The 25,391-nt window shown below is 38.1% G+C and overlaps 1 protein-coding gene across 11 annotated transcripts in view; it reads left to right on the forward strand.

The window, feature by feature from the left end:
• Positions 1-3,413: 3,413 nt before the first annotated feature.
• GPATCH8 (G-patch domain containing 8) overlaps positions 3,414-25,391 on the forward strand; it is a 66,503-nt gene continuing 44,525 nt past the window's right edge. For 4 of the 11 annotated variants that reach the window (XM_036451652.2, XM_036451650.2, XM_036451653.2 and 1 more), the window contains exons 1-3: positions 3,543-3,562; positions 19,966-20,040; positions 20,998-21,032. Coding sequence is in view for 1 of the 11 variants with exons in the window: in XM_036451647.2 (XP_036307540.1) it covers positions 3,518-3,562; positions 19,966-20,040 (120 nt within the window). In the remaining 10 variants the exon portion in view is untranslated. Of the gene's footprint in view, positions 3,563-19,965; positions 20,041-20,997; positions 21,033-25,391 lie in introns of those variants that run through there. The other 7 variants (XM_036451654.2, XM_045586197.1, XM_036451649.2 and 4 more) reach the window with 5 other exon arrangements.

Raw genomic sequence — 25,391 nt, forward strand, 5'->3', positions numbered from 1 at the left:
TGGCCTGGAGCCCTGACATATGCACCCTCGTCTCTACCTGGAGCCCTGTTTTTCCTGTATTCCCCGAGTGTGCCAGAAGGTTTCAGATCTCTGTGCATACAGGGCATTGTGGGGTCTCCTGTAGGGAAAACTAAGTCAGAACCAGCTGACACGTGTAGCCTGTTTGCTGTGTGAGGTCCCATCCCTGCTGTATGCATCTGTGCCTGGAACAAGCATCTGGTCTCTCGGCCTCCGTTTCCTCATTTGCAATGGGTGATGTCTACCGTTTCTTCCTGGTCAAGGATGTGAGAAACAGCTGGCTGGTGGTCCTGGCCATGGACCCCGCATCATTGGCTCGGGCACCTCTCCGCAGCCCTGCGCGACTCTGCGCTTCTTCAGCATCCTCCTCTCCGCAGCAGAGTTCCAGCAATGGCCACCCTCATCCTCTACTTTCTTCCTTCTTATTGAATTTATTGGGGTGACACTGGTTAACAAAATTATACAGGTTTCAGGTGCACAATTCTACAACATACAACTTGTACACTGTATTGTGTGTTCACCACCCCACGCCAAGTCTCCATCCATCCATCACCATTTGCCCCCCCATAACCTCCTCTACTCCCCACCACCCATTTCTGGGCAATCAACACTGTGTTCACGAGGTTTTTTTTCCCCTCTTTTGCTCTAACCCTCCTTTTAATCCTCACCTGAAGATGTTCTTATTGATTTGGGGGAGAAAGGGGAAGGGAGAGGAGAGAAAGAGAAACATTGATGTGAGAAGATTGATCAGTTGCCTCCTGCATGCACCCTCACCAGGGATTGAATCCTCAACATGGGTATGTGCCCTGACCAGGAATAAAACCCGCCATCTTTTGGTGCGGTGGATGATGCTCCAACTAACTGAGCCACACCAGCCAGGGCCCAAAAGTTATTTATTCTACTTTTTGCATCCCTTGTTCCCCTGATGTGCTCTTATGGTTTTGAGAATACTGATTATAATTCTTTTTAAAAGATCTTTCATTTTATTTATTTATTTATTTGAGAGGAATAAGAGAGGAAAAAACCATTCACGTGAGAGCAAAACATCTATCAGCTATCTCCTGTATGCCCACTCCTGGGTATCGAGCCCACAACCCAGTCATTGGCATGTGCCCTGGCTGGGAATGAGACTGAAGTACACAGGAGGATATGCAACCGGCTGGGCCACATTTTCAGGGCTGATTATAATTTTTTTTAATGGTTTCTTTGTATGCTTCCATTATCTCTGACTCCTCTGAATTCCTTTTCCTGTTTGTTTTTGGGGTGTGGGTGTCTTTATCTTTCTCGTTACAGGTTTCCTTCAAATGTCTGATAATCCTTGGCTATCCATTCTTTTTATTTTTTCTATTTTTTTATATATTTTTATTGATTTCAGAGAGAAAGGGAAAGGGAGAGAGAAAAATCAATGATGAAAATCATTGATCAACTGCCTCCTGCACGCCCCCTATTGGGGATCAAGCCAGCAACCCCAGGCATGTGACCTTGTCCAGAATTGAACCTGGGACCCATCAGTCCACAGGCCGATGCTCTATCCACTGAGCAAAACAGCCAGGGCTTGGCTATCCATTCTTACATAAACAACTGAGTGGGAGCTCTGTGTAAATGGGGTTCTTGAATGATGGGCTCTTCTGTGGACTATTAGGGCAGGAACATGACCTTTATGTTGGGGGACCTTACCTCTCACTCCATTTTTGTTACGTTTTTTCTTTGTAAGCCAATTTCCTAGAGAGGGATCCTGTGGCCTCTTGTTGGAAGAAACACCACTCTCTGACCATAATGTGGGCTGTTACCGAATCTTCCCATTTTCAGCATGATATCTCCTTCCTTTGCTGTGCCAAATATGTTAAAGGTTTAGCTTTTCCCAGCAAAGGAGAACCCTCGTCTGCTGGGCAAGGGGTTTAGATTCTAACTGCTCTCCAAACTGCCTTGTAACTAATCCTGTTTTCAGCCCCATCTACACCCTCAAGGTACCTGGTGATTCCAATTCCTGAGCATTTCTAGTATACCACAGCATTAATCAACTTGTTTCCTGGTTTCCCCACTCAGGAACTTCATTTTATGTATTCTACTAAAGCCATTTCCATTTACCTATGCTTTTCAGCTTCCAAAATGTTGACATCTCTTGTCTGCTATTGTCCCTTCTTCAGGTCTCTGTCTTTGTGAATTTATACTCTTTTCATCTTTTTACTGTCATTTTAGTGGGTTGGTAGAGGGAAATGGGTAATTTTGTTTTGCCGCATCAATCTGCCTCATTTATCCTCAAGTCTCTTTACAATATATAAATTGTGTGTTGTGCGTCTTCTTAGTAAGGAGCTCTTTTCACTACTTAGAACTGTATTCTTTTTGGACTGGGGCAAGATGAGGCAGAGGGTAACAAAAGATACACACCCTTCCTCCAAAAAATTACATTTCATTCGACTCTCTCAGGGTAGGTAAGGGCCATTTTTCCATTGTGTGATTTCTCTCAACTACTTTTTTCAAAAGTAGGGAAGTCCTGCTACCCATCCTGTGTTTTATGTATTTTGGCTAAGAGAGCAAGAGGGCTGGGTGGGATCCTTAGGAAGGTCATAAAATAGGAAAAATTGATTCACAACCCATACAAAATTAGTGCTGGGCGTGGGCAGTAGAGAGTACCAAATCCAATTTCCTTACTTCATAAAAAGAAAACTGAAGCCCAGACAGCTTTAGTTCATTTGGATCAACTTCAGTCATTCCAGAAGTAACTCCTCCCAAATGATCTCTTGAAAAATGCCAAGTTCTTAGCTGTCTTTGGGTCTTTGGTTTCCTCTGTCCTAAGACGTGAATTCAGAGGAAAAGGTCGTTTCAGAGGTCGTCCCTATCCTCACTGTACCTAGTCTTACTTCATGTAGCACTCGCTAATATCCGAAGTTATGTAATTATTTTATTATTTATCTGCTATTCCTCACTGGAATGTGAAGCCCTAAGAAAGATGTTATCCTTCCTGTTTCGTTCACAGTTTAATCCTCAGGGAGAACTGGGATTTGAAACTAGGAAGTCTGGCTCCAAAATCCGCGCTTTCAGCCACTCTATGATGCCACTAATTGACGAAGAAAGCAAAGGCGGGGCTTCTGCAAACACAGGGAAGCAGGAGGTTAATGAAAGATACACACAGGAAAATCAGCAGGTGGAAAACATCCGGAGGCGTGCGCGCCGCGCCCCCTGTGACCTTTCTCTCCGGAAGCACTTGCCCTCCCCGGCGCGAGTGCGCATGCGTCTTACCCGGGGTCGCCCAGGGAGGGGCGCCGAGCCGGCCGCGAAAGGAGGGAGGCTCCGCCTCTCGGGCTGAAGAGCGCATGCGCCTCGGGGGCTCCGCTTAGGACCCACCTTCTCGCTTCCTCCTCCCTCCCTCCCTCGCCGGCGCGCGCTGGGTGGGCGTGGGAGGAGGCGGGGAACTGGGGAGGGGAGCGAGGGGGCGGGCGTCGCGGGAGAGAAGGAGCGAACCGGAGAGCGTCGTTCCGAGAGCAGTGAAGGCGGCAAAATGGCGGATCGCTTCTCCCGCTTCAACGAGGACCGAGACTTTCAGGTAAACACGGGTGTCGCCGAAGATCCGGGCGAGGCGCCGGCCGAGCGGGAACCTTCTCCTCTGCTCCTGCCTCCCTCTCCGTCCAGGTTCTGCTCCGGCTCGGGCTCGCTCCTCTCCGCCTCCGATTCCTCCGGGGGGGCCTCCCAGCTTGAGTCGAGGCCGCATCTAACCCGGTCTTCTGTTGCCTCTTCAGCTCAGGTCGCCGTGTTTGCGGCTCTGGCCTATTTGGGCTCCGGAACCCCGGCCTGACCGCCGGCGGGGTCCGTGCTTCCCGGGGTCTTCCCCGCCTGGGCAGGCGCCGGGCTGGCACCCCGGGGAATGGAGGGTTGGGTCGGAGGGGCTGGGAGAGTATTACTAGACCAGAGCTTCCGAACCCCTGGGGTGTGCTTGCACGGCTATTTTTTGGGGGGGGAGGGGAGCGGTGGGGGGGTCCCTCCTCTCTTTAATAAATAAATTACTTTCATTGTCTTTCCAATTCCTCACCCGCAAAAGGATGCTTTAGTTATTAGACGCTTTCTTAGTCAAAAATTGAGGTTTCCCGGGCCTAAATGTTTTGTTATTAGTATTAGGCCGTTAATTGAGCCTGAAAAACCGTAAGTTATAGGACGTGAGCTTCGCCCCAAATTTTACCTCGAAAGAAGATTCATAAGAAGCAACATCATGATGGACTGTCCAAGCGTGTGATAACGAGTGCCAAAGCTTGATTTTTCGTTTCACTTGCAAATGCCGTATAGAAAAATGCCCTTGTGCTGGCATGCATTATTGAGGGGGGGAAATAAATAAATAAATAAATAAATAAAGGCAAATTAGAAGAACTCATCTTTCGGCTGTTTAAAATACCTTCCTGGTGAGCATTGTTACCACAGAAATCCGGGCTTAAGTAGAGATTTAGTAGAGATTGGCTATTTCTAGGATAAAATACATCCTCAGAGTCTCAGAGAAACCACTGCATTACTACCGCATATCCTGGCCACAGCGATTTGAGTCCGGGGATGAACCTCTGAACTCGTTTTTTTCCTGCTGCAGATCTTCCTCAAAGTAATAAGGGGATATTCCAGATAGTGCTTCAGAAAGCAGTTTGAAGGGTTTGGATTCCCTGAGGTGATTGGGTTGGTAAATAAACAGGTTAATCCAACACTGGACAGTTTAGTGCATAGAACGCTTAAGAAGTTTTTGCAGCAGCAAGGGATCTGGGGGCCGTTGAAAAGCCTTGTGAGCATGCGCCTGCTGTACAGCTAGCTGCAGCGCAATACAGGATCTCGGGATATATATATATATATATATATATATACACACACATATATATATATTTATATTTATATACATATACATACATACATATATATATATATATATATATATATATATATATATATATATATATATATATAATGCAGGTCCAGGAAGTTTGAAGCAGTTCATATAAGCTGTTTGATCCCTGAGAAAGATCGTTCTTTAGCAAGCACCATGAAACATGAGTAGGCTGCAAGATGTGTGGGCTTTATTACTAATTTTTAAAGGAACATGCTGATAACGAAAACTCTCTAGTGCTTTTCAGAGGAGAAAATTTCAAGGTGACTTAATAAAATTTTAAGTAGATAACATGAACAATTAAGTTTTGAGGGGAAATGGCTGTGAACCATATAATTTTAGCAGACTTAAACAAAAACAGGATTTCCAGGGCCTTGAAAGATTTTGAAAACTGGATAGCCGAGTATGAATGCTGTCACCTGAAAACATTTGAGAAAGCCTCTACCTTTTTAAGTGAGATGACTTTCTTTCTTGATGCTGAAGATAACTACAAGGGTATTTCCTCTTAGGGTGGATAGCCAATTCCTGCTGTATTGAGTCAGCTGGGGAAATGTTGGTGTGTTTTTTTAATCCTCGCCCAAGGATAGTTGTTCCATTGCTTTTTAGAGAGTGGGAAGGAGGAATGAAGGGGGAAGGAGTGAGAGAAACATCGATGTGAGAGATATTGAATGGCACCCTCCCCTTCTCTCACCCCCCCTGCATGTCTCCTGACTCGGGCAGGTATCTAACTGAGGTATGTGCCCTTGACTGGGAATCAAACATGGGACTCTTCCTGCAGGGGCCGACTCTCTAACCACTGAGTAACACTGGGCAGGGGTTGGTGTGTTTTTTTTTAAAGTCAGATATCCTAGAATTATGGATGGATAAGTAGGGCATTGGAAATGAAACCTTTCAGACAATTGCAAGATGTTAAAAATTTTGTAAGTTATTGTGCTAACATTCCAAAACATTCATTTAAAAATAAAGTAGTGTTTTTTACTAAAGGGAAAAGTATAGGTTAATTTTCATTAATGATGTCCTTTGATTTACTAAGTTATTGGAAAGAAAATTTAATAGGACACTCCTGCATATAATATAGTATACCAAACATTTTTCAAGGTCAGGTTATTCAAAATTAAATGTGGCCTCCTTTTAAGATTTTAAGTGATAAGGTGAAGCCACTGAATATACTTGAAAACAAATCCAAAGTAGGTTTCCAAACACAGTACACAGATCCTGTTGCTTTAAACAGATCTTATGGTACTGGAAATTTTTCTGTGCATTTTCTCTGGTAAGTTCTAGATGGCTGTTATTTTCTTTGCCCATTTACCATCAAGTGCAAATTTCCAAGACAACATCAAGTTGTCTTTTGAACTTAGTAGTATGGAGTCTGAGGTGGGTTCACTATTAGATTTTGTGAACACTTAAAGTTTCAAAGGTGTGTGAAATATAGTGAGGAGCATAACTGTGGTATGCCACTTGAAGTACTTATGAATATAAAAAGTAATTATTATTAGGGATCTACATTTAAACATTTTTTTAAATTAAATGTATTGGGGTGACATAAGATTATAGTGGTTTTAAAAGGCGTTGATAACTTCATAATAATAAACAAGTACTACTCTACAGACTGTGTGTATTACCTCAGTCTCCACAATAACCCTATGAGATAGTACTATTACATTTTCAAATGAGGCAGGTGAGGCACAGTTTTAAATACTTTGGCCAAGTACACAGCTGGTTTGGCAGACTCTGGATTCAGACTCCAGCTTTTTAACTCTTGAACCTGTGCTCAGGACCATTATCTCTACTGCTAATTATCTATCTATCTATCTATCTTGACCATCAGAGCAGTAGGTATGATGTGCACTGACCACCAGGGACAGACACAACACAGGAGCTACCAAGCTGCAGTGACTTGGCAGCTGTGGCTCTCGGGTTACGCACCCCGAAACCAGAGAGGAGGGAGCCCGATTCTGGGATGCATCACCTGAGAAGCACACTCTTACAACCTGGGACTCCTCAGGGAATATCGGAGAGCCAGTTTTGGCCTGATCCCTGCAGCCTACCCCAACAGACTCCCCTGGTGCATGAATCCATGCACTGGGCCTCTAGTATGTTTTATATAACTGAGTCATCAACTGTGAAGGATAGATTTATAGGCCAAAAGAGTAAATGAGCTTTTAGAGGTGATTCAAATAGTTTTTACTCTATTCCAGTTTGTTCAGATTGGTTGTTGATCTCCTAAGTATTTCTAGGGAGACTTCTGTTACACTGTTATAGAGGGTATATTAACGGTTTTACTTTAACCATCCTTCTGTGTAGCCTTTTTGAGTGGTATTTTATCTTTGGAAATTTTTATGATCTATGCTGATTTTTTTAGTGCTTTAAGAGTTTTAAGTACTTTAAGAGTCTGTCCTGTTTCTGAATGAGATATGACTTCAGCCTACATTTATCAGGTTAAGGCATATTTATTTACAGATTGAAATGTTATGCAAACTAGAGGAAATACATACTAAAATTTAGGATATAGATGCATTCAACACTTTGACTAGTAGGTTCACTAAAGAAAGTTTTGTTTGTACAGTGACTTACAACAGTAATGTGTTAAATACACAGCTTAGCATTTAGTGGTTGCACAGCTACTAATGGTAATGCAGCTCAGTACTAGTGAGGAGATGTTCTTCAGTTTGTATACCTTCAGCAGACGGATGATTTAAAGGAGTTTCTCATTCCTTCGTGTTCTGAATGTATTGTGCATTCGGTCCCTTCTTCCCTCCCTCCCTCCCTCCCTCCCTCCCTCCCTTCCTGGAGAAGGAGAAAGAGATAGAAACATCGATGAGAGAATCACTGATCTGCTGCCTCTGCCCACCCTCTTCTGGGGATTCAGCCCATAACTGGGGCATGTGCCCTGACCAGGAATCCAACTGTGACTTCCTGGTTCATGGGTCGATGCTCAACCACTGCAAACCACTGGCCAGGCTGCACTACATTTCTACTGAAAGGAGCTGTGATAATAGTGAATGGTAAAGTAATGAGAGAAATACCTGTTATCTTAAAGGTCATAATAAAACTATAAAAATTACCCAAGAACTTTATATAATCTGTATAAGTAATCATGGTGATCAATAGCAATAAGTAAGTCATGTATTTTATGTAAAAGTTTGTAGGATTCCTCTTTAAAAAAAAAAATATATATATATATATATATATATATATATGTATGTATTTTATTGATTTTTTGCAGAGAAGAAGGGAGAGAGATAGAGAGTTAGAAACAATGAGAGAGAAACATTGATCAGCTGCCTCCCGCACAACCCCCACTGGGTATATGCCTGCAACCAAGGTACATGCCCTTGACAGAATCAAACCTGGGACCCTTCAGTCCACAGGCCGACTCCATCCACTGAGCCAAACGGCTGTAGGATTCCTCTTTATGTTTCATAGATGATATCAGGATGTCACCTTCAGATAATTCTTACTTGAGACCCTTAAATGAGGGTGTTTACAGTTTAACAATACTTACATCACAAAAGTGTATCAGAATGTTTTCTTTGTGGTACCATAGAGTTGGCGCTCTGATTACTGTAGGCATGCTAGAGATGACACATGGGCAGGCACTCTAATCTCTGTTTTCTGGGTCTCCCGTCATCTGAAAGAGATGCCGTTAGCAATGACAATCATGTTAGCTTTGCTTGAGATACTGCAGCTGATGCAAAATCATTATTGTTCTCTTTCTCATGCATGGTAAGTGGAAAGAATTGGAACAAAGGCCATACAGATTTCAAAATACTGATGATGAATCAGCATGGTTATAAACAAATTCAGAATTATTGGTTACTATATTCTCAGGGGATCAGTAGTGACCAAATAAGGTCAGCATAAGGAAAGGCTCCCTGATGGTGATTTGAAGGGTAAAGGATACATACGTTAAAGATAGAAGGCACTTAAAAACATGGGACATATCAAGAAATAACATCAGAGAGAGATAAGTTGTTGCTGTTGGGAGAATGGGGTTGACAAGAACTGCTTATGGGGCTTCATGTGCTGGTATGCTTGCTTGTTTTCAAGGTGTGCATGAGAAACCAGGAAGTAACAGATCTAGACAGATATACTTACTATTATTAGGCTGATTATTACAGGGGCTGTCCTAATGCCATCAACATTATAGAAAAAATGACTGTCATGTTTACTTGTATTTTATATTTGTCACACAATTCTCATTAGAGTACTGCAGAGATACTTTTTTTAAATCACATTTTCTTATGTCTTTAGAAGTTACATAACCTGAACTAAAATTTGTGACTTACATTTATAAAAACAACACATATCTAATTATCCTGATTCTACTACTTCATGGCTGAGATACATTTCCATATAATTTCTCTCCATTTGGGTACATTATAAAATGAAATAAAAAGAGTTTTCTGGAGGTGGTCAAAATTACAATTTTCTGAAAAGGAATAGCAAAAGTTCATGAGATTTTGATTATGGATTTGAAATCCATATAGAGGTTTCATCTTTGTTCTTTTGACTTAATAAGTTTCTAATATTTTATTAATGAAAATTGATTCCAGCTTGAGGTAGACATCCAGTTCTTGAATTCTATTAAAATTCCTTCCCTGAAACAACTTGATACTTTTGATGGTATGTCTGGCATTAGTTCTCTTTCCATATTAACATTGCCATTCAGTATTAAGTGAAAGCTGCCTCATTGTAATTCCCAAAGGAATTACAAATGACCACCGCAAATACTGAAAGAAGTCATTGATTTGCTATTGCAGTGAATACCAGAAGATGTTGTAATGATTTCCCAGTTATAAAAAGTGAGTTGTCCATTTAACTAAGGAAGCCTAATCAGATGTGCTTAATGCATATTGTATTAGTCAATGCAAAAATTTAAATATGCTCAGGCTGAAAGACAAAATACTGTATTATTTTGCTTATATAAAATAATTTCCTTTGGATTTAACAAATACATTTAACATTTTATACCTAATTTAAGAATGTATTGAAGAAAAAGTGTATAAAATTTCTTTGGCATGGTACATAGGTTAATAGCACATAATGTTTTAGTAAGTGCTATAGATAGGAAGAAATTACAATTAGGGCCAAAACACGAGTTTCCTGTTAATTTGCTTTAATTCTTTTTTTTTTTAACTGATAATGTTGAGATCAAATATATCTTGCATTGTGTGTCACTCAAGCAACCAGAAACTATCTTTGTAATAGTACATTTGGTCTCGTCTCACAAGGTATCAATTATTTATTGTCATCCTTGCTTTTGGCAATTGCATTGATTTCAAAGAAGGATTTCAATTTATGTCTATGCTTTATAGAAGTGAAATACAAAAGTTTTTTTTTCTTTTAAATATATTTTATTGATTTTTTTACAGAGAGGAGGAGAGAGGGATAGAGTGCTAGAAATGTCGATGAGAGAGAAACATCAACCAGCTGCCTCCTGCACACCCCTCACCCGGGATGTGCCCGCAACCATTGTACATGCCTTTGATTGGAATCGAACCCGGGACCCTTCAGTCCGCAGACCGACGCTCTACCACTGAGCCAAACCGGTTTCGGCCAAAACAGTATTTAAAGTTGAAATAGAAAAAATTGATCATGTTTTGTGGCTAACATTTTAAATAATGATTGTTAGAAAAGCCAGTACTCATATCTCATGTAACATTATTTTTTCAGAGTTGATGAGAGAACAGAAGTCCCATTTTTTCACCCTTTTTGTAGGACGTACTGATCAAAAACCAAGAAATTAATTTCATACTCTAAAGTAGGGGTGTCGAACTCAATCAGAGAAGGGGCCAAAATCTAAAATCCAGCCTAAATCGCGGGCCGAATGGTTTACTGAACAGTCATAAACTGTCATTGTGATGGAAACGCAGCGGAGTGCAGTGATGACAGCGCGGTGCGGGCCACATTGCAAGGCCTGGCAGGACGGATTTGGCCCGCGGGCCTTGTGTTTGACACATGTGCTCTAAAGAGATACCACTAGCAATGAAAATCAGTGTTAGCTTTGCTTGAGATACTACAAATAAGTCTTGACTAAAGAAGAAATTGAGGCTGATGCTTGTGTATTATATGCTGTGCTCTTAGTAATTTCCCTTGTTGCTATGAGTAGTATGAGATACCTCAACAGAAAGAGTGAAAATGGTTGAAAATTTAGTTGGTTTAATACTACTTTAGGGTATCATTTGCACAGGAGATACCAAGGGATGTATTTATCTCGAGATTATTTTCTAGGATATAAAATAACTTTTGAAAAGATAGTTAAAACTATTTTAATAGTAGTTGTACAGAGAAGTATGTGTGAGTATATCTGGGGGAGGTTTATTAAATGGTGTTTTTCAAGGAGCTTTTGTTATAAATGGAGAGAGAACAAAAATAATAATATTTAGTTTATTAAGACCAACATGATTATCATATGAATAGTGTAATGTAAAACTCGAAGGAATGGAGAGAACCCTTAAAGTGGTGATTGGCATGCCTTTATGAAGAAATTAACATTTAAGCTGGTTTGAAATGTGATGGGAGTGTATCCTTGCAAAGGAAAAGAGTGGGAGGCATTCAGTTGGAGAAAATAGCCAGGGCAAAAGTACAGAAGTGGAACAAGCAAAATTGGGTTTCTTTAAGACAGTGAATAAACCATTGGACATAGAGCAAAAGTGAAAGTTAGGGCTACAAAAGTTTTATTTTAATGCTTTAAGCAAGAATTTACTAGCTATTAAGGTATTAAACAGGGATAGACTTCAAAGCAATTTTTCTTCAAGAATATTAGTTCAGGTATAATTGTGTTAGATGTGCTATACATACAGTTATAGCTGTGATAACCAGTTTCCAGTAGAGTAAGGGCAAGGAATGAGGGTGTATACAAGTTAGTGATTATAATAATGAACTGTCTGATTTTGAGCTTGGCAGGGAGATAGGTGAGGACTTTGGTGTTGAGGGGTAGGGGTGGCGAGAAAAGTCGGATGAAAGGATTGTAGGTTTTGATGGGGTTTAAGAATTGGAGTGGAGGTATTAGAGGAAACGATCTGGAAAGATGGAAGCCGGGACCGGTTTGGCTCAATGGATAGAGCGTCGGCTTGGGGACTGAAGGGTTCCAGGTTCGATTCCGGTCAAGGGCATGTACCTTGGTTGCGGGCATATCCCCAGTAGGGGGTGTGCAAGAGGCAGCTGATCGATGACTCTCTCTCATCGATGTTTCTAACTATCTCTCTCCCTTCCTCTCTGTACAAAATCAATAAAATATATATATTAAAAAAAAAAAGAATTGGAGTGGAGGTATTAGAGGAAACGATCTGGAAAGATGGAAGGTTGTGGTTGGAGAGCACAGTGTTTGAAATGGAGGTTATGGAAAGGCTGAGAATATTGGTAATGATAATGAGAGTGAAATAGCTACATTAGAATGGACAACAGGATTTTTCATTATAGGAAAGGAAATTAAGGAACTGGGGCACCAAGATATTGTAAAGTCATCTAACCTGGATATTAGAATGGTAATGCAGTAGAACCTCATTTCTCAAACCTAATTCATTCTGGAAGGCTGTTCAAAAACTGAGACATTTTTTCTCGTTAGAAATCATGTAAATTAAGTTATTCCAGACCCCCAAATGATTCCCTATTTTAACTTTTCTTATATACAGTACATGTCTATTGTACTGTTTAATCTATAAATGAACACTTTAAAAACAAAAAGAACAAATACAAATGAAAATTTAACAAAAATGAAAATGTTACAATAATTAAAAACAGCAACAAAAGCAAAGTAAAACCCGAAAATATTCACAGCACAATATCCTGAGATTTTAACAGTGGTAAACTGACTCATATTTGCACATTCTCTCTTTTGTCACCTGAGAGATGCATGGCTCATCATACAGGTAACAGCATGAAGGGTTGTCAGGTTGAGAAGTAAATTGTTCGAGATGGGAAATGTTTTGAGAAACAAGGTTCCACTGTATAGTTGTATAATCTTAGAGTTTACTAAGTACCCTTACATTCTTATCTAATTTCAGTAACTCAGTGAGGTAAATGGAATAGAAGTAACTCTTATTTTATAGATGAAGCTGAGGTCCAGATAAGTTATTTTGCCTACAATAGAGCTGGGTTTTGTACTTTAACTTTCTGATTTCTTTAAAAAAAATTTTTTTTAAATTGATTTTTTACAGAGAGGAAGGGAGAGGGACAGAGAGCCAGAAACATTGATGAGAGAGAAATATCGATCAGCCGCCCCCTGTACCCCCACCACAGAGGATATGCCTGCAACCAAGGCACATGCCCCTGACCGGAATTGAAGCTGGGACTCTTCAGTCTGCAGGCCGATTTTCTATTCACTGAGCTGAGCCAGTTTCGGCTCTGATTTCTTTTGTAGTGTTCTTTCTGATTTGGTATATACATTGGCCTCTTTTCAAGGAGATGAATGCTGGTATTGTCTATAGAATATAAAGCATTGTTTCTCTTTAATACATAGCAGTATTTTCTACCAGTTAACTAACTGGTAGGACATAGTTAGTATGCTTATCATTAAATATTATATAGTTTTTCCAGAAACATCTCAGTGTTATAAGTTTGATTGTTTAAATCAGTCAGTTTTGTTCATTTGTTCCAGTACAAAGTAGCAAAGAGAGGAGAATATTACTTCCTTGAGACTGTCAAATTAGGGTACTATAAATTTATCCTTGACCAATATCAGAATCAAAAGTTAACTACTGTGATATCTAGTGATGATAACAGCTACTATTTGTTGAGTATATATTACAATCTAGGCTCTGTGCCATGGCATTTTGGACATATTTAACCCAAGTAACCATCCAAACCAGGTGGTGGTATTTTATTTATTTATTTATTTATTTATTTTAATATATTTTATTGATTTTATACAGAGAGGAAGGGAGAGAGATAAAGAGTTAGAAACAACAATGAGAGAGAGTCATCGATCAGCTGCCTCTTGCACACCCCCTACTGGGGATATGCCCGCAACCAAGGTACATGCCTTTGACCGGAATCGAACCGGGGTCCCAAGCCAACGCTCTATCCATTGAGCCAAACCGGTTTCGGCCAGATGGTGGTATTTTAGAGATGAGAAAATAAGCTTAGAGAAATTGAGGCCACACAGATAGTAAACTCAGATTTAAACTTTGATATCTCATAAGCTGTGACTTTTCTTGTGGTTCCTGATTGTTTCAAGAATAAGATCCAGCTGAAACCGGTTTGGCTCAATGGATAGCGTGTCGGCTTGGGGACTGAAGGATCCCGGGTTCGATTCCGGTCAAGGGCATGTACATTGGTTGCGGGCATATCCCAAGTAGGGGGTGTGCAAGAGGCAGCTGATCGATGACTCTCTCATATCGATGTTTCTAACTCTATCTCTCTTCCTTCCTCTCTGTACAAAATCAATAAAATATATTTTTTTAAAAATAATAAGATCCAGCCCTAACTGGTTTGGCTCAGTGGATAGAACGTCAGCCTGCTGACCGAAGGGACCCAGATTTGATTCTGGTCAAGGGCATGTACCTTGGTTGCGGGTACATCCCCAGTAGGGGGTGTGCAGGAGGCAGCTGATCTATGTTTCTCTCTCATCCTTTCATCTGGTGTTTCTAACTCTCTATCCCCTTCCCTTCCTCTCTGTAAAAAAAAATCAATAAAAATTTATAAAAAAAAGAATAAGATCCAAACTCAATAACTTGGTTTCTAACACAAGCATCCTGAATCCCTTGTAATAGGTATATCTCTTTTCCCCTCATCCTGCCATCCAGCAGTTTCTATTTGGATCAGCTAGGCTCTTTCATTCTTGTTTTTGCGTATGTTCTTACCTGTCCGGAATTCCTACTATTCATTCTTCAAGATTCAATTTGATGTTATCACTGACATCTTTCCTAGGCAGAGTTGTTTCATTTTCTGCACTTGGCCATATATCAGTAACAGCACTTTTATTAGTAAACAAAACAGAGAGTGAGTTCCTTACTCTATTAGGAACTATGTTATGTGCCATTTTCTCATATAACCCCCAGTAAGTTAACTTCTGTTGTTCCCGATTCACAAATAAAAAACATCCCGTTCACATAGCTAGTTGAAGAGATAGCTTTCAGGCAGTTTGGACTGGTCTCGGCCTTTAACCACTGTGATGTTTTAACTTTCCTGCTATATACTTTTTTTTTCTTTTATAATTTATCTCATCTCACTGAACTTAAAACTTCTTGAATGAGCAGCTTTCTTGTTTTTGCTTTTGCTTTTCATTTTTCCCAGCATTGGGTTGGGGTCGGCATCTAGAAGTTGCTCAGACATTTGAATTAATGGTTAAGTAAAAGCAGGCATATATGTAGGCTTAGTGGAGGCTGAGAAGAATGTCCAGATGGGAGACTCCGCTTCCTGCTGTGTTGTGGATTATTTCTGTGGTGGTATTTCTTTTCTTTTTTAAAAAATATTTTATTTTATTATTTTTTTAATATATTTTACTGATTTTGTACAGAGAGGAAGGGAGAGAGAGAGAGAGTTAGAAACATCGATGAGAGAGAGTCATCGATCAGCTGCCTCTTGCACACCCCCTACTGGGAATATGCCCGCAACCAATGTACATGCCCTTGACCGGAATCGAACCCGGGACCCTTCAGTCTCCAAGCCGACGCTCTATCCATTGAGCCAAACCGGTCTCGGCCTGTGATGTTATTTCTGTGTGTTACATTGTACATACATTTGCTTTTCTGTGAAAAGTTTGTTAAACCTCTGCATAGAGATCTATCATGTCAGCCGGTGGTAAAAGAAATAATTTGCATTACTATGGGTTCCAGAGGAATTCCTGACTGTTGTCTCCCTACCCTTTTTAATGCCTCAGGAATTGTTTGCTCTCTCTTGCATGCATTTCTGAAAAAGGTTGATTTCTCCTTTGGTGTTTTTAAAAATTACTAATTTTAAATCTAGTGTTCTTTTGGAAACATCAATCAGTGCCTCTTGCACACCTCCTATTGGGGATGTGCCTGTGCAGCCAAGGTACATGCCCTTGACTGGAATCGAACCTGCCACCTTTCAGTCCGCAGGCTCATGCTCTGTTCACTGAGCCAAATCCGTCAGGGCAGTAAAAACATGTTTTAAAAAATAGATCCACTTAGTGACATTAGAGCATGTCGAAAGGAATATTGGTAAATACAGTACAACTGGTAAGTGTTGGTAGAGAAGATTTGGAGCGGAGAGAGACAGGAACGTCTATAAGATGCAGTTTAATAGAGCCAAGTGCAAAAAAAATAGTAGAATGAGTAGTAAAATATACTGCCAAAGAACCTAGTTGGTTAGAGCATTGTTCCAATACACCAAAGTTTCAGGTTCAATCCCTGTTCAGGGCACATACAAGAAGCAACAAGTGCATAAACAAGTGGAACAACAAATCATTGTTTCTCTCTCTCTCTAAAATCAGTTAAAGTGTGTATGTGTGTGTGCGCGCCAAAAATACAACTACTTTAAATATCCCCGATAGCTAGACTAATGGGAAAAATCAGACAGGATTTAAAACTTTAGTCTGTATAAGCCTTGTGTTAATGACTTAATCATCAGAAACTTTGGATCCACTGACTTTGACTATGAGTAATATTTTTCATTAAATTTTTAAAAGAAATTGTATTCAATTTTAATGGCCATAGGAAGATGGAAGAGATTATCACCTCTTTTATGGTATTAAGTAAATGTGTTTTGCTATTTGAGGTAGTGAGCTGTTGGTTGTCATTTTTAAAGAATTGTGCTGATATTATAATTTCCTCTTCTCTAGCTTTAATTTTCCCTGTTAGTTACCATGTAGTTAATCGATAGAAAAGGTCCGGCTTATGTGGGTTCCCAAATCAGCACATACATGGATAAATTTAGGGCAGTCTCTGACTCTTTTGTGTCTCTATATTTAAATGATCACTACAGCTAAATTTGTATTGCAGAAGTTTCCACATTTGTCCTGTACTTGGAAGCAGAATCCTTGACCTGTAAGAAACTAGAGCCGCAGTGTATTTTAATGATGTGCTTGTCAGTTAGGTTCTATTCATTTGTAATTTGACCTGCTAGGAATTGAAGCTCCCCCCCCCTTTTTTTTTTTAAAAAAAAAAGAAGAGGCAGTTGAAGAAAATTCAGCTGGCAGTATGTATAAGTGTGTGCGTTTTAAATCTTTAATGCATTTTTTTTTTTTTAGAAAAGTGAATTTACTTTTTGTTTGATCCATTTGAATTTAAATTTCTCATCAGTATAAATGAAAAGCTATTTCAATTCTGAAAGCAGATAGTATTTAGAAAGGAAGAGTTCATTTAGAAATGGAGAAAGTGTTCCAATGAATCATCATTAAACTAAATTTTAGGAGTGCTCTAACAGAATCTGTGAATTTTCACTAGAATGTTCTAATTTATGCCTTTTGTCCTGGTCTAGTTAACTACTAACACTCCCTTTTACTCTCAAAGTGTCCAATACGTTATCTATATGATCATACTAGCTCTAAATGAAAGTTGAGAGATCTAAATGAGGTTTTGAAAGCAGGGTAAAGCAAAAAAAAAAAAAATCAAGTCCCTGTTGAGGCCTTTAGATCAGATGCGGTACTATTTTTGGAAGGAATGATCTTATTAAGCCTTAGTTGATTAGAGTGACTTGAAAAATTTTTGTGAGGAAGGGAGAAAGGCAAAAAATGAAGTATTTATCACTACTACCACTACTTCTACACTTTGTGCACTTGGGATTGAAATCACATTTTATATTTATTTTTTATCCTCTCAAATTTTATGTTTTGCTTTTGAAGTATAGTATTTAAAAGGGACAGATGAATAAAAGGATTCAGAGCAAAAAGTAAATTACTTAACCTTCTCAAAAACAACCACTGTTTCTAATTACATGTTCTTTCAGAGATTTATGCAAACATATTTTTCAACACTTTGATTTTTCTCTGAATAATATGAGTGGAGATTATCCCATAACAAAAAGTCTTTCATTTTTATTTTAAACTCATTTTAGATTGTTGTTAGCATAGTTGCAAAAATAGTATAGAGTTTTGGTTTACCACTCACCCAACTTCCTCTACAGCAGTATCTAGTTATTTTTTTGTTTCTAATCTGTAATAGTTCCTTACTCTGTCCATGTCTTTTTTTAAAAAATATATTTTTATTGATTTCACAGATGAAGGAAGAGACAGAGAGAGAAACATCAATGATGAGAAAAAATCATTGATCAGCTGCCTCCTGCTCATCTCCCACTGGGGATAGAGCCCGCTACCCACCATGACCAGGAGTCAAATGGTGACCTCCAGGTTCACAGGTCAACCTCAAATACTGAATGAGCCATGCGGGCCAGGCTGTCCGCGTCTTTTGTGATAACTAAGTTTTTACTATCTCTGCTTTCTATAGAGAATATTGTTTCAGAATTATAGAAGCAAGGTTATTATTTTTTAATCTTTGGTTTTTGTATAGTGTAATACAGTGGGAAAATGGTATTAAGAATCAGAAGCTTTTGTGAATTAGTGACAATTTTCTGTGATGCTTATTTGTAAAATAGCACTGATAAAAAGAGTCTCTAAACTCTGTACAGTGAGTCCTTGCTGAACGCCATCTACAGGTTCTGGGATGTTAAGCAAAATAACCTATGAAGAAACCACAGTGATATTCACCCAGCGTGCCGAGGCATGCTGGTGAGCCACGAGACACATTGATGTGACACCAAAAAAATGTAAAACGTGCAGTACCTGACTATTTAGTTAGGGGCACTGATCTTAGATTGTAAAATTAAAAAATGACAACAGCCAGCACAACAGTGGCCATCTGGTATGAATTAATCAAAATTATACTTTTTAATTTATTTACTGGAAGCCCGATGCATGAAATTCATGCAAGAGTGGGGTTAGGGTTAGATGTTTCTAACTCTCCCTCTCTCTAAAAAATCAATAAAATATATATATTTTTTAAATTTTTAAAAAATGGACATATTGTTTGGAAGAAATACTTTAGAAATATTGACTATGGGTTGTACAAATTATTAACTTTATCTTTTTATTGTTTACTTTTTTAAAATAGACTTTATTTTTTTTTAAATATATTTTTTATTGATTTTGTACAGAGAGGAAGGGAGAGAGATAGAGAGCTAGAAACATCGATGATAGTCATCGATCAGCTGCCTCTTGCACACCCCCTACTGGGGATATGCCGGCAACCAAGGTACATGCCCTTGACCGGAATCGAACCCGGGACCTTTCAGTCCCCAAGCCGACGCTCTATCCATTGAGCCAAACCGGTCCTGGCTAGACTTTATTTTTTTAAATAGTTTTAGATATACAGCAAAGTTAAGCTGAAAGTATAATTTCCATATATCCATTTTCCTCTTCATATACATAACCTCCACCCAGTTGTCAATTCAGGACTCACAGATCCTCATGCCCTTATCTTTGTAACAAGAAGGGAACCAGAAAATTGGTTCTGATTTAAAGCCAAATCACTAGTTCTTCCATTTCTGATGAGAGAGAACTTCAAGCTGCCTGAACCTATCTTCATCCTCAATTCAGCTGTTTTGGTTTATTCTAGTGGCAGTGATAACTTGCCTGATTATGGCCAAATATGGCATTATACAGGCTTGTTTATCTCTTGGCAAATTATTTGAGGAATAGCTGCATTTGAGATACTTTGTCCAGAGATTGTGTTTTTTAATTCCTTGAATCTTGATAGTTTAGTTTGGTGGTTGAAAATGGAATGTTTTAACAGTTTCAGTATAAAGCAATGTTATCAACATTGAACAGTATAATATTGGTTTTATTTGCATTCTATTACTATGATATATTTTCTTTAGTACAAGATTGTTTATGAAAATAAAACAAAGTATGGCCCTTGGTTTTTAAGATTCGGTAGTTTTTCTAATATGGTTAGTCTAAGAAAGCCGATATCCCAGTGGTTGGTTGCTAGTGTTTTAGTTAACAATTTCAATGCTTGCCATGGGAAGGAGAGTTCATATTACTATACTCCTAATAAATTGTTTAGATGTCTTTAAAAGTCTGAATTTGTGCCACAGTTTTGATTGTCTACAAAAGAATGAAAAATTGTAAAGAACCCCTCATTTGATTGCTTTTGAAAAAAATAACTAGTCTTTTTTTTTCTTTTCAGGGTAATCACTTTGATCAGTATGAAGAAGGACATTTGGAAATTGAACAAGCATCACTTGACAAGCCTATTGAATCGGTAAGATGATCAGTGCTTAATTTTGGGTCTAAGCTAGTTAGTTAGGTAGTATTCGTGTGACACTTGATGTGAGTGAAGTTAAACTTATTAATAACTTATAGTACAGGCTAGAGTTGTTTTCTTGCATGTCCGACAGTAATCAGAATTTGGGATATAATTTAATATGTTGGGTTATCAGTTTGAAATCTATAAATAATTTATAATTTTGTTGAAAAAATATCATTTGGCCCACACTGATATTCTGTTAAAGATAGCAAGTTAAAAGTTTAGTGTTTTGATAAATTGAATAAAGGAGTAAAATGTATTTTGATCCTTTAAAAGCTTCACCTTTCCTGGGCAGCACAACCATATAATGTCCTATTAGGAATAGTTAAAGACTAACAGATTTTATTTACCAGACAGACTTTGTAAGACGTAAATTTGGTTTCTGTAGCTTAAGAGATGTCTGGTTTTTGTCAAACGTTGATTATCCTATCTCTTTACACAATTTAGTTTTGGAGATTGATAGCAAAGCAATACAACAAGGAGATTTCTCTTTTTGACTCTTAAATTTTTTAAAACCTTAATTTTTGAACATTGTTTCCATTTTGAGAAGCCCTTTATTTTCAAAATACACAGTCCATTATTAAAATGCCTAAACTTGTCATTATTTAATATTTCTGCTAGGGTATACATATTAAATAAGTATTCGGTGAGTTCAGCTTGAATGAAAAATAAAGAGGGAATCTTAATCTTGATAACAACAGTCAAGACATCCCCTCTCCCCCTCAGGGAAAGGAGGCAATTTAGAGAGCACAGTTACTGTAACTTCAGCTTCTATTTTCACATCTATAACATAGTAAAGGATCAACATATATTTATGTTCCTAAGTTAGGTTGGTGTTGTGTGTTTGTGTGTGTGTTTAGATGTTTACAGAAATTTACACAACTTGGGGTGTTCGACATTTTTCTTCCACAGCAGTTGGCCCATATTAGCTAAGCAGCCATGATCTGGTTTGTATTGCACGGTCTGCCTTTTTTTAATTTCTTCTCTAGGGTTTCTTTCTCCCCCACTTCCCCTTATTTCTGTTCTTCTGGTCCAGTGAACACTGCATATAGTACCTTCTGTCTTAACGTGCTGGCATGATGCTAGACTTAGGCATGGCAGTAAATGATGACGCATGTGATAATGCTGCAGAGGGAGAATTCACATCTGATGTTGTACTAAAAGCCCAGTCTTGTGTTTTGACTTAGGATAAAATGCCAAGCCCAATTTAATCCCTGAAGTTTTTGCCTTGTTCTGTATCAGTTTTCTATTTTAATTTAAATGTGTCTTTGGGTCAAAGTTTAAGAACAGAGAACTGTCAGAAGCAGGCCCAAGTACCATATTCTACATGTTGATTAATATAATTCTGTGGGTACTCTGATTAAATAGTAGCAGGACATTTAATTAGACTAAATTTGCAGCCTAGTATTTATTATCACTTGACGCAACAAAGATTTTTTTTAAAGCAATAAATTAAATGACATGACATCTTTAAAGCCTTTTAGGGCTAATTTTTTTTTTTTTTTAAATATACTTTATTGATTTTGTACAGAGAGGAAGGGAGCGAGACAGAGAGCTAGAAACATCGATGAGAGAGGGTCATCGATCAGCTGCCTCCTGCACACCCCCCACCGGGGATATGCCCACAACCAAGGTACATGCCCCTGACCGGAATTGAACCTGGGACCCCTCAGTTCCCAAGCCGACGCTCTATCCATTGAGCCAAACCGGTCCCGGCTTAGGGCTAATTTTAAGGGTTTGGGGACATTCATTCCTTTGGCATGTGAGACTAATGATCTTTTTCCTCTCACACTGTCCAGGGTTTTTTCTAGCACATGTCGTAGGGATAATATCAGAATTCAGTCTGACTGAATAATCAGTATTGAGTAATGTCAGTGAATAGCAGTGGAATTAATATATGCCTTCTTTATTAAACAATAGTGTCTTCTCCATTTAAAATAGTAAATGATATAGCACTCAGACTGGATATTTAATTTTTTAATAAATAGGTATGTGATCAGAGATATACATTAATAAATTATACTTCTAATATAAGTTTAACCCCAAAATACATAAATTTATAAATGTATGCATTATTTGTGCTGTGGTATTTAGGTAGGAGGAAGAGGAGCTTCATAGCCTACATTATGCTAGATAAAGGCGGGACACATAACATAGGGGAATTTTATTTCTGTTATCAACTCATTTGGAGATAAATTTTAAGTTCTTAAAGACACTCAAAATGATTAGCATTAAGTGTGGTGTGTCTCCCCTCACCCCCAACAAAGAAGTGCCCTCTAACCTAAGGAACCCCTACCAAGTACATATATGTTAGTTTTATGGCTGGCTGAGTATATTGAGTTGTCTTATTCTTAAGGGGGAAATGGTTGCTTTTAACACACAGAAAGAGTATCAGCTGAATTAAAATCTTTCTCTGCAGCAATATCTATTGAGAGGTGCTGACTGTTTTGCTACAGCATGCAACTCAAAAGTGGCTGGAAATATGCAGCTTTGGGAGTCTACAGATCATTGCAGGAGCTAAAGGTCTAGTCATTTTTTTTTATTTAACAAAGGTAATCTGCAGCAGCTGGTAACCGTGGAAGTCTGCACAGGTTTGTGCCAAGAATATGCCTGTTTGAAGGGTTATTGTGAGTATAGGATTAAAACTTTTGTTTTGTTTTGTAATAGGGTAAATTTGTTGCAAACCAACAAGATGGGAAATTAAACACAAAGATGCAGTAATGCATTATGCTTTCAGTAAACTTGTGAAGCTTAGATTTGTTAATGAAATGATACAGGAATTTTAATTTCAATCAGGAAATGTTGAAAACACTTAAAAATCTAACATTGGTAAAGTATTTCATAATCTTTACTATAAAGTTATATTTCAACCAACTAAATATTTTTGAATAAAATTTCTATAATAGTTAAGAATAAAATGCCGTTCTAAGAAAATTATGAAAGAACCACTAAACAACTTGATTATACTAGTATGAATTAGAGAGAAGATAGAAAGTATTAACATTTTACCCTTATTACAAAAACTTTTTAAAGCTTGAATTTTAAGTTATTGCTTTAATGAAAATTTTAGGTCCCAGCCATAATAATGATGACTGTCACATACTTAAAGATAAAATATTTAGAAAACAAATAAAACTTAATCTACAACCATAGATAGCCCAGTCTAGGATTTTGCCATAATTCCAAGAATTGATCAGTCATTTAGGAAATAATGGTCCTTTATGACCTTTACCATAGAAAGAAGATGACAGATCAGAAGGGAGACTGATTATAAGCTATTCATAAGGCAAAATGCCTGCGTCATAGACGTAAGATTTGTTGTCATTATTGCAGTTGGAAGGAAAACTACCCATCAGCCATTAGTTGGTCTCTTTTCTACCTGACTGATTAAAATCCTATCTTTATAGTTGTCAGGTTGACCAAAGAAGATTTAAAAATTAATGTTAGTTTTTAAACTTCAGTTGCTGATGTTCATTTTGCTCACTAGGGTTTTAGAAGTCTATGTATAATTGGTTTTTGTCCTGTTAAATATCTGTTTAGATCTGTGGACTCCACTAGTTCCAAACTGTAACTCTGTAAGACTGCTGATTTGACATTTAGCAGTGACCATATGTGGACTGCACTATAAATAATGTGCTTCTTGGAGCTGAATGGTGTAGCATTACTATATGGCTTTTCTCTCCAGTCTTCATTGTGTCATCTGTAGTGAGCTATAGATTTTTTGTTTTGGGAATTTTTACAACTTGTTTGCATGGGTTCACCTCGTAGCATTTGGTTTTTGCTTATAGAGACTTTAATACACAATCAGCAAAGCTTACAATCCACTCAAGAAACTTAACCATTTTTGTCACTGTTTAATATAGATTAAATGTAATAAATTGAATGTGGCTGTCAACTAAAAGAAAATTCAGTGTGAAATTAATACTCATCCAGTCATTGGCATAATTATATAATTTCTCTTGAGACATGATTTAATATTCTATTTCTTGCTATAAAATTTTTGAATGAGCCCCATACAAAAAAGCAAATTTTTATGTGTTTTGGCAAACTCCTATTTACACAGATTGGTGGTCACAATTGCCAAAATAATTATTGTTACTTTGAATGGTATATAGCTTTATGAAGCAGAGCAGTTTCCTGGGGAAATTTTCTACCTGATAGTCAATAAACAGAATGTTAAGGAATGACTGAAACAATTAATAATGGGTGTTTTGTTTGTTTGTTTGTTGTATTTTCAGCATATTAGTAGTTGTTTATAATACATTTTTCTTTCAAAGATCTTATTTAAAAATTATATCCTCACACATATATTGGAGGGGAACAAAGGATAAAAATGTAGCATTTTAATTATACATTTACGTTTGTGTGTGTCCCCCCCCCCCCTTTTTTTTTATATGGTTTCAGAGAGGGGAAGAGAGAGAGAGAGAGAAACATCAGTGATGAGAGAGAATTATTGATTGGCTGCCTCCTGCACACCCACACTGGGGATCATGTGCCCTGGCTGAGGATTGAACTGTGTCTTACTGGTTCATAGGTCGACATTCAATGGCTCAGTGGTTGGGCAATTATATACATTTAAGTTTTGAACTAGAAAAAAATGTTTTAAAAGCTAACTAAGGTAAAAAATAGTTTGTCAGCTCAGCTTTAGACCTTTTAACTAGAATTAAGAATTGTTGCCAAGACCGGTTTGGCTCAATGGATAGAATTAAGAATTGTTTATGCCTAACCAAAGAAAATGCCACCCTGCCACCATTTGGAAGTCTCGTGCATCAGAGTAACTAATAGGTTGTGGGAAACTAGCTTTTTGTCTACCACCCTTGAAAAAAAATCAGTTGCTTTATTATTTTAAAATTAGTATTTCCCTGTAGTCCTTCCATGTGCATTGAAATTAGACTGTCATGCCCCCTTGTTAGTCATAAGCCAACTGTGTTAAAAAAAAAGAGAAAAAATCCATTTATTTTTTATTCTATGAGATTATAATTAAATTCCCAATCATATATTTAAATCATATATTCTTTTTAAAAATAATACATATATTTTTAAGATTTTTAAAATTTATTTTTAGAGCGAGAGAAAGAGTGAGGTAGAGAGGGAAACATGGATGTGAGAGCACAATATCGACTGCTACCTCTGCATTCCCCCTACTGGGGATTGAGCCTGCAATCCTGACATGTGCCCTGAGTGGGAATCAAACCAGCAGACTTTGGTGCATAAGGTGACGACCAACCAAACTGAGCCACATCAGCCAGGGCCACATTACATATTTTATTTAAAAATAAAAAACTGAAAGATACTTAGTCTCCGTA

This window comes from Pipistrellus kuhlii, unplaced genomic scaffold (assembly GCF_014108245.1).
Source record: "Pipistrellus kuhlii isolate mPipKuh1 unplaced genomic scaffold, mPipKuh1.p scaffold_m20_p_22, whole genome shotgun sequence".
NCBI lineage: Eukaryota > Metazoa > Chordata > Mammalia > Chiroptera > Vespertilionidae > Pipistrellus > Pipistrellus kuhlii.